A 10461-nucleotide genomic window follows, 5' to 3' on the forward strand; every position below is an offset into this window, starting at 1 on the left:
AACAATATGGTTGTTTCAGTCTGGAAACTCAGAGTGAAAAAGAGTACATTTCCATCATGTGGCCCAGTCTAAAGGAAGTAGCTTTTCTAATTTTGAAATCATGATTTAGCAAGTAGCATTCTTCTTTGTATTAACCATTTTTAAAGCTTCATTAGTTCATATTCTTAATTAGTTTAGGTTTTTAATCTATTTTTTTTAATCCTTATAGATTTGGCAGGTGGATGTGGGAGAGAGAAGTTTGCAGAACTGAAATGGAGGTTGGAGCTTCATTACAGAAAGTTCATGGGTCATCTGATTCTGTGGCTGCAATGAACAGTGAAGAATTTGTTTTGGTTCCTCAGCATGCAGATGATACTTCTACAAAAGGCGATGAAAAACCTCAACTGAAGGTATCTTTCTTTTCTAATATGGTGCTATGTTAAGTTATTTTTTCTTTTAAACTATTTGAAGCCTATCTTAGTAGATGTATAAAGATGTAAGGGTTTTCTCAAGTACTGACTTTTAAAATAAAATCAATGTTTGATATAGCCAGAGTGAATATTTGATTTGAGTATTTTTAAAGCTTCTTACTTTTGATTATTTATCTTTAATTCATCCTCATTTATTTACAGAGGCTTTGTGCTACACCTGCTTTTAAGAAATAGAAGGAAAAATAGAAAAGAAAAGGCAATTACCTGATAAAGCTTGATTTGTTAAATCTTACATAAATTTATCTTGTGTTTTTTTCCCCTTTTCTGGGATTTAGAAGTTAATTACATACAAGTTAAGTTTTTCTTTCACTTCTGAAACTTTTTTCCATTATGATTTTTATATTTAAATCATCTGGTAACATCCTGTTAAGTTATTTTACATGTGACTTTTGTCTACATATTTTTTAAGTATGTACCTTATATCTTTGGCAGGGGAGTTTTCATTTAGATATGGTCTTTTTTCTTTTTTCCATTTTTTGGATTGCCTTTCTTAATTCAAAGAAAAAGAAGCGAGAAAGCTTAAGTATATGTGCATGAGAGTTGTCCTCTAGAAGCAGGAGTAGAAAAATCGGTTAAAAAAAAAGAAAAATTAATCAAAAATACTATGTTTTATGTATGATTTTTACTTAGTGTTAAATATGCAATATTAACATGTCAGTATAATAAAATGTGTTGTGAAAATGAGTATTACATATCTTTTAAAATGAGAAAACAGTCTTATTATTCAAATGATCAATGGCTTTATTTTAGATATCTGCAGTTTTAGTATTATTGTGTTTAAGCCATTTATTTGCTGAGGCTTTGTTCTATATCTTTTTCTAAGAAAAGTTAAGTCAACTTTTTATTTTTTTTAGTTTTTGAGAAAAGGTCTCACTGTGTAGTTCAGGCTGTTCTTGAACTCATAGCACTCCACCTGCCTCAGCCTACCAAATGCTGGGATTACAGGTGCATGCCACCACACTTGGCTAAGTCAATTTAAATTTATAAAAAGAAAAACAAACAAAAATGCCTCTGTAAAGAAGGTCTTATTTCAAATGTAGTTGAAACCTACCTGAAGTATTTTATGAAGAATCTTTTTGTGATATTCTATCCTTTAGTTGGTTTTGGTATTCAGGATTTTAGTGTGTTATATCTCTGTAACATTAGGTATAACTACCTGAGTTCTTAGTACACAATAACTGTATATTTAAATAGATTCTTCAAACTGAGAATGAAACATTTTTCATAAATTGTGTAGTATAATAAGATTGAAGCAGGATTGTTTTGTTTTGTCTATAGATAGTTTCTAATGGGGATGAGCAATTGGAAAAGGCCATGGAAGAGATTCTGAGAGATTCTGAGAAAGGGCAAAGCAGTCCTCTTTTTGAATGTCAGAGTTCCAGTGAGATATCAGACCGTTCCATTGGAGATGTTCCAGCCAGCCAAATATATAAGCCATCTCTTCAGTTAATTTTGGATCCATCTAACACAGGTATTTTATTTAACTCCTAGAAATCATAAGGAAATGGGGTAACATGATAATGAAAGTTTTAAGTTGAAAATTAGATAACCCTTAAATTTTTATTTTTTAATTTTAAGATCAGGGCCATCAGGCTTTCAGTTCTGGTTGAGAGTTAACACTTTAGTTCTTGTGTTTTTGCCCATGTGTCTACTTGAAAATCAGGTGTCAATGTTCTTTTAGAATAAAGACTCTGCCTAGGTTCTTATTTTACCCTCAGCATTTGGAACATGGTAGGTCCTTGATAGTTACTGTACAAATCAATAAATTCTTAGGCATCAAAATAGTGTACTAGACAGCCTTTCTAACTGTTATGTGTTTTTTCAGTCATATTACTCATAACTTTTAAAATATAGGTTAAAAAAAGTATAGGTTAAAAATTCTAAGGAAAATTACATGTCAGCTCCATCAGTGTGTGTATGTGTGTGTGTGTTTGTGTGTTTGAGAACAAGGTCTTGCTCTGTAGTTCAGGCTGGCCATGAACTCCCTGTGTAAGTCAGCAGGCTGGCCTTGAACTCATAACAATCCTCCTGCTTCAGCTTCCTGAGTGCTGGGATTATAGGTATGCACCGCCATGCCTGAGTTCCATTTGGTGTGTGTGTGTGTGTGTATATATATTTAAAATTAATGTTATTGGTACATTTAAGGTATACAATATGACGACATTCATCGTTGGAAATTTGCACCTTTACATAATCCATCTTGGTTCTTATTTTTTCCCCATTCCCCTGCCCTCCCTTTAACCCTTTACCCTTCCCTATCTACAAAGACTTTCCATTTTTTTCTTTTTCTCATATTAATTCCATTCCCTTCTTTCTTTACCCCTACCCCTCCCACTTCCCCTTCCTCTTTGTACCTTTTCTTCCTATTTCACATTATCTATTATATTGTTTAGTCCTTATTTATATGTTCAGTTTCTCACACTAGTGAAACTAATCAGCATTTACATGTATGTGTCTTATTTATTTCACTTGAGTATCACCTCAGTGTGCATTCATTTAGCTATAAATGTCTCTAGTTTCTCATTCTTTATGGATGAGTAGTACTCCAGTTTATAAAAAAAAACCACATTTCTTTTTTTTTTGGTACCGGGGATTGAACTCGGGTCCTTCAGCTTGCAAGGCAGGCCACTGAACTGCTGAGCTAAATCCCTGGCCCAAAAATCACATTTCTTTATCCAGTCTCCTGTTGATGGGTAATTGGGCTACTTCCAAGTTTTAGCTATCGTGAATTATGCTGCTGTGAACATGGGTGCCCATATATCACTGTGGTATGATACTTTTAATTTTTGGGGGACGATAACCAGTAGAGGGATAGCTGGGTCAAATGGGACCTCCATTCTTAGTACTTTGAGGTATTGCCATACTGATTTCCACAGTGGTTGCACCAGTCTGCATGCCCACCAGCAGTGGAGCAATGTTCCTTTTTCCCCACAGCCCTGTCAGCATTTGTTATTGGTTGATTTCTTCATACATTGTTGTCTGATTTTTGCCAGGCCTTCAAGTCTGGCCTTGCTAAAAGTGTTTTTTTCTGTTTGCCTGCTTAACTCAGTATTTTCACTCATCATAATCTGATAATTACCATGAGTTTTGTCTATATGAAGGTTTCAGTTAATCATACATTTAGTTGTGGTTGGGATAGAATTAAGGCAGTGCCCAGGACTGCATGTATTTGTTAGGTTACCAATAGGACCATTAGCTCTATTTAATGATTAGTTCATTTTATATGTTTTGAATGTTCAGTCTTTGGACACTCTCAACTTCTGGTAATACAAAGAGTCTAGAACAGTTTCTACCCTTAAAGAGATGTATATTCTTTGCTACTAATTCATCTTATTGAAGCCTCTGTAATGTTTAAGGCATGGTATTGAAGCCTCTGTAATTGTTAAGGCATGGTATCTGGAGTTCAGAGTGAGATTTGAAAACCACCTGTACCTTGCTTTGATTATGTGGCTGTGGGTAAGTTACTTTACCTCTTAAATGTTAGCTTCTCGATGTGTAAAACAGAGATGAAATTCAGTTTACATCATAGACAGGTAGGAAGATTAAATGATACCATCCATATATTATAAAATGCTTGGCACAAAATAAGTACCTAAAAGTCTTTATCATCATCATCATCATCATCATCAGACGCTTTGAACCTGAAAATAAATATGACATAAAATTGTAGGTATAACCCTAATACAGTAATTGCAACACATCTGCTTTTTAATGGATATGGGGGCAGAATGTAAGCCCTTCATCTCCACTGAAGCACCTTGGTAGAACCCCCAGATTTCTTGGAGCAGTATCTTTGAAAAGCCCTTGATGTACTACTGATGAAATAGCTGAGGTCCAGAGGTTAAGTGGCTTATGGAGGCTCATACAGCTATTTTGTGGCTGATATGGGATTATAAATAGTCTTCCCTGCAATCCAGTAGAATAAATATTGTATATATTAAGAAAAATGTGGCATATTAAAAATAGCCAGCTTTTCCTCTGTTGCAGAAAATGCATGTCCTTAAAATAAAGCTGTATAAATTTAATTTATTCTCTATTTCCAATATTGTTTAAAATCTATTTTACAGAGTTGTAAAATAGTACTTGCTTTTTTTTTTTAGTGAGCATAATTATTTTGAGATTTGTCCGTGTTGATGTATGTACCAAAAGTTGATCCCTTTTTTTTGCTGAGTAGTATTCTGTTACATGGATATGTCATATTGAAGGTCTGTTTGTGTTTTTTCCAGTTTTGGGCTGTTACCAGTAACTTAGTTGCTTTCCTGTTGCTGGGACAAAATACTCACCACCCACAACTTAAAGGAGAAAAGGTTTATTTTAGCTCACAGTTTGTGAAAGATTTTAGTCTCTACTCGGCTGGCTCCAAGGCAGGGGGCAGCATGGCAGACATGGTATCTGGAGTTCACAGCTGGATTTGAACTCACCTCTACCTTGCTCTGACTATGTGGCTGTGGATAAGTTATGTAACTTCTTAAAGAGGGACATGGCAAGCAGAAAGCAGTGGGCCTTTCTTCTTTCTTTATTCCATCCAGGCTACAAGCCTACTGGTTGACGCCACCCACACCCAGGGTGAGTCTTCCTTTTTCAGTAAGCCCATTTTTAAGTTTTAGACATTTTAGTAGGTGTGTAACCCCAGCTGGCCTTCAACTTGTGGCGACCCTCCTGCCTCAGCCTCCCAAGTGCTGAGATTACAGGTGTGCACTACTTTGCCCAGCTCTGATGTCTTCTAATACAATTGCTATAACTTTTACAATTAGTATGTTTCTATTTTTGTGATTTTAAAAACTATTTGTGTTTTTATATTGAAAGCTGGGTTCTATAAATAGCTTCTGTTTCATCTTGGGCTTTTTTGGGAGATAGGGAGGAAGGACAATTCGACAATTTCTGTTTTGGTATGTTTAGATCATTTACATTTAATATGTTAATATAGTTGGTTATGGCTATTGTTTATCCTTTTTAAAAGTTTTATTTAATTTTTATTAGTACTTGTTTGCAAGTCATGCAGTTTATGGTCATCTTGGGGAGAGTGATTTACATGCACGTATTCCATCTTTTTTTAAAATCTTTTTTTGTTTTGTCTTCCAACTCCTTTTGGATTATTTGAACAATTATCCAAAAGTATTTTGACTTTTTAAATATTTTTTATAAGTTATAGAATATACACCTAAATTTTCACAATCTATTCAGAGATTTTTTAACCACTTCAAGTAAGATGTGGAAGCATTATAACAATACATGAACCTTTATTCTTCTATATTGATATATGTATTACATTGATATAAGTTGAAAACTCTCAGACACTAATACCGTTTACTTTCAGCACTCATACATGTTTTAAAGGGTTTGTGAGGAGGAAGATGTTCACTTACTTGCTATTTCTTTTGTGTTTGGGTCACTCTTCATGTTCTAGATTGTCTTTTGATGGTGTTTTTCTTCAGCTGAAGAACTTTCTGTAGTGTTTCTTTTACAGCACATCTGCATATAGTGGATCGTCTTCATTTTCATTTATGTGAAAATGTAAAAAATAAATCGGGATTCCTCCAAATACTCTGTGTCTTGTAGGGACTAATTTTTTGGTCTTTTGGCAATAAAGATTGAATTTCCTTCACACAGTTTTATTGTTCACTGCACAATTCTGCAACTTGGCTACTTTTAGGTCAAAGCTAGGAGATAAAGATAAAAAAAGAAAAAAAACAGTAATGCTGATTCTTCAGTTTTTAACTTCCTTCTCCAATTTGCTTGGTTTTCTTCTTTAAGTGTACTCAGGAGTTATTTATTATATTGTGTCCACAGATTTTTCAGTTGTAATCTATAGGAGAGAGGAGCTGTAATAGACTCATTACTTCAGTTGTACTAGTCCAGTTGTTAGTTTCTGCTAACATATTCAATTCCTTTCATTTTTGTTCAAATATTTTGAAGCTGTGGTATTAGAGCATTGCCTTTTACAAGTATTATGCCTTCTTAATGAATTTACTGTTTTATCATTGTGAAATTTCTTTTTCCCTTGTTTTGAAGTGTAGCTTTTTCTCAACATTGGCACTCTAGTTTTCTTACAATTAATGTTTACATGATATATCTTTTTCTAAATTATTTTTAACTTTTAACAACACTGTTTCTTTACATTTAAATGCCTTTAAATGTGGTTTCTGAGTGCCTTCTTATAACATCAAACAACAATATGTCAGTTTTATAAAAGTTGATTTTTGAGCTGGGTGTGGTGGTGCACACCTCATAGCTCTCTGGGAGGCTGAAACAAGAGGATTTACAAATTTAACCTTACAGTTTGCAACTTAGCAAGACCACCCTGTTTTAAAAATATATGAGAAGAGGCTATGGATTGTAGGTCAGTGTGAAGGCCCTGGGTTTAGTCCTTCTTTAGCCCCCCCTTGTTTCTTTGTAGATAGCTTGCTGACAATCTCAGGTCTTTTAATTTGGGTTAGGCCGTGGTCAGCAAACTATTATCTGTGGCCAAAATCTTATCCCCTGCTTGTGTTTGGTGTAGTTTGCAAAGTAAGAGTGGAAAGTTATGTGAAATTCATATTTGAGTGACCATAAAAGAAATTTTGGATTTTGTAAACAATAACAAAAATATCCGAGGCAGTGCTGAGAATTGAGTCCAGAGCATCACCCATGTTAGGCAAGTGGTCTACCATTGAGCTATATCTTGTGGCCTGGTACTTTACTTTTAATGCAGTTTTTAGTAAGTTTGTATATAAGTATATCTGTCTTTTTGTTATGTGTTTTCTTTGTCCTTTTTGATTTCTGCCCCTCTTTTTTCAATAAGTTACTTATTTATAGTTAATATCTGTTTGCAATACATAATAATTACATTCATTTTAGAGAACTAGAGCATATACATATTTGGGGGTTGAATATTTTTTAATGTTTATTTTAGCTCTTTTACTGGTGTACTACACTAGCAATTAATTTTATTTTATTATTTTAGTAGTTGATCTGGAAGTTTATATACTGAGTTTTTAACATGTTGTAAGAATCTTCTGTTTTTTCCCTTGCAGACTTTATGATTTTATTGTCATTGTTTCACTTATACATATGTTACAAATTCTATAGAATACTGGTTTTTCTTTCCTTAACAAATCTGTAACACTTTGAAAAAAATTTTAAAGCAAGGGAAAAGTCTTTCTTTGTGTGTACTTTCTCCTGTTATTTTCCTTTAGTCTGAGGAACTTCCTTTAATACTCTTTTTTTTTCTTCTGTAATTTACAGTCTGCAGATACAGCCATCATGGGATTATTTCAGTTTACATCTTATATTCTTCAGGTCTAAAACTTTTGGTTCTTCTTTCCTTCATTGTTATCCTTGTTTTGTTAGATGTTTGTCTTAAATCCTTGGTCATATTTATAATAATTTAAAGGCCTATGTGCCAATTTTATTACTTTTCATTTTGGAACAATTTTCCTACTTTTATATTTGAAGTCCATAAAGTTATGGATTTGAGTTTGTACAGTATTTATTTCCTTAACCCCTCCTTTTAGGATTACAGTTACAGATATATCAGATGATTTAAGCTCTTTCTTCTATAATGCTTGTCAGTCACTGAAATATGATTTTACCACAGTACCTTGCAAATAACTTTTGGTACATAAATGCTTACAAAATTAACAAAAATGTGCAGTAACATATATGCATATAATCGCAAAACTAAATAATTAAGACATATTAATATTCAACCTTAAAATGACTTTTTTTTAGTTACTTCTTTTGAGATTTTTTACCTTGAATTGATTCAGAGGGGAGAAAAACATGCTTCAATGACAGAAGAACATGGTATATGGGATAGTTCATTTTAAACAGCTTTTGTTTCTCACCAGAAAGTTGGTGGCAAGGTTATTTTAATATAATATGTAGGAGTTGGAATGGGAAATTTTGTAATAGCTTTTGTTGAATTGTTTATTCAAATTCTATGAGAAGATCGGGCATGGTAGCTCATGCCTGTAATCTCAGCACTTGGGAGACTGAGACAGGAGTTTGAGGCCACACTGGTCTACATAGAGAGTTCAAGGCCAGCCTGAGCTATGTAGTGAGACCCTGTATCAAAACAGTGACATTAAAAACCCTAAAGGAAGAATCCTGGCAATGAGAAATTGAACATGCTGTAAGTATCTAGTTCAGGTGAGACAAGTATGCTTAATGTTGTGCAGTGTGTATGTGGGTAAAAAAGGAGAAGACTTGGAGATAAGGTGCATATGTATTTTAGGTGGGGCCAAAAGGAGAGAATGTTATACTATTGCCTAATAACATTCAAATAAACAGTTTTTAACCATAATTGATTCTTGCTGTACTTTGAGTTAAATGGAACAGGCCCCCCCTCACCAAATCCATTTTTGGGGAGTGGGTGGGGTTGGTTGAAGTTAATTGTAGACTCATTCATCAGAAACATTTATTCATTCATTCATTCATTCATTGGGTACCAGGGATTGAACTTGGGTCCTTGGGCTTGTGAGGCAGGTGGTAGAACCACTGAGCTACATCCTTGGCCCAAAAACAATTATTTTGAGGAAACAATTATTCTATTGGAGAGTACATCATTCATAGTAGCAAACCAGGAAAGAGAAAATAAAGACTTGACTTTAGTTGATGATATGAATTGTAACATTTTAACATTATTTACTTTTGTTTAGAAAGGTAGGTTGCTTAGTAACTGATTTACTTTTATTTAATTTTCATTATATTTAGGCTAATTAATGTTGTCTTTAATGTTTTTGTTTGAAGTATTTCTTTTTGAGCGTTTGGCAAAATTATACTGTGGAGTAGTTTTGCATTGACTTCTGAGTGTATCTTTTCTTTTTTTTCAGAAATTTCCACTCCCATACCATCTTCTCCAAGTGGAATAACTGAAGAAGATAGTGTTTTATTTAATAAACTGACCTACTTAGGATGCATGAAAGTTTCTTCCCCGCGTAATGAAGTGGAGGCTTTACGGGCAATGGCAACCATAAGGTCTTCTAGTCAGAACCCCTTTCCTGTTACTCTGTATGTGCCAAATGTTCCAGAAGGTTCTGTGAGGTAAGCTCTTATTTTCTTCTTCTGTAGACATGTATTAAATTTTTTGTGTGATGGTGAATATGTTATATCATAAATCAGATGTAGGACTCACTGTGAATTTACATATATCCTATAGCCATGCAAAGTAAACATATTTAGGCTTAACCTGTATTCCTGCTTGGCAGGAATATTTATGAAATTGTGCTTAGGGCATTATAGATAGAAATAAAATGCAAAAATACTTCTCTAATTTCTACTGTTCAGTTTGAACATAAAAGCATATCTTTAGTCTGTTTTGTAAAAGTGGCTAAAAAAACTAAAGAATTAGCTAAGTTCTAAGTACCTAGCTAATAGCAGTATACATTTTCAAAGTTTGGGTAAAAAGGCTTTGAGTTTTCAGGGAAGTATTTTTTTTTTTCAGCTTTAATTGAGTTTATTGGTACATTTTAGGGATACAGTACAGTTACATTCATTGTTGGGATCTTGTACCTCTACATGACAAGTCTTGATTCTCATTTTTTCCCCTTACCTCTGCCCTCCCTTCACCCCCTCCTCCCCTCCCCATCTACAAACACTTTATTCTTTTCATTCTCTCACATTTTTTTCTTTTCCCTTTTTACTCTTCCCCTACCCATCCCACCTTCCCTACACCTTTAGCTCCTTTCTTCCCATTTCTAAATGTCAGTAATCTTATTAGAATCTTATGCATTGTTGCAGATTATTTACACCAGGGAAACTATTCGGTATTTACACGTGTGACTTATTTATTTCACTTAGGAGTATATCTTCAATATGTATCCATTTTCCTATGAATGAATCTATTTTCTCGTTCTTTATGGCTGAGTAATATTCCATTTTATAGAAAAACCACAACTTCTTTATCCAGTTTCCAACGGATGGGCAAATAGGCTGTTTCCAAGATTTAGCTATTGCAAACTGTGCTGCTATAAACATGGGTGCACATACTTCTCTGTGATATGATTCTTTT

General features: G+C 33.9%; 1 protein-coding gene across 2 annotated transcripts in view; it reads left to right on the forward strand.

The window, feature by feature from the left end:
* The first annotated feature begins 208 nt into the window (after window positions 1-208).
* The window catches only part of Rabgap1l (RAB GTPase activating protein 1 like), a 591762-nt gene continuing 581509 nt past the window's right edge, over window positions 209-10461 (forward strand). For both annotated transcript variants that reach the window (XM_033762099.1, XM_033762100.1), the window contains exons 1-3: window positions 209-389; window positions 1749-1941; window positions 9284-9494. In XM_033762099.1, the coding sequence (XP_033617990.1) occupies window positions 222-389; window positions 1749-1941; window positions 9284-9494 (572 nt within the window). In that variant the 5' untranslated portion in view covers window positions 209-221. The remainder of the gene's footprint in view (window positions 390-1748; window positions 1942-9283; window positions 9495-10461) is intronic.

This window comes from Fukomys damarensis, unplaced genomic scaffold (assembly GCF_012274545.1).
Source record: "Fukomys damarensis isolate Sample0158 unplaced genomic scaffold, DMR_v1.0_HiC HiC_scaffold_11, whole genome shotgun sequence".
Classification (NCBI taxonomy): Eukaryota; Metazoa; Chordata; class Mammalia; order Rodentia; family Bathyergidae; genus Fukomys; species Fukomys damarensis.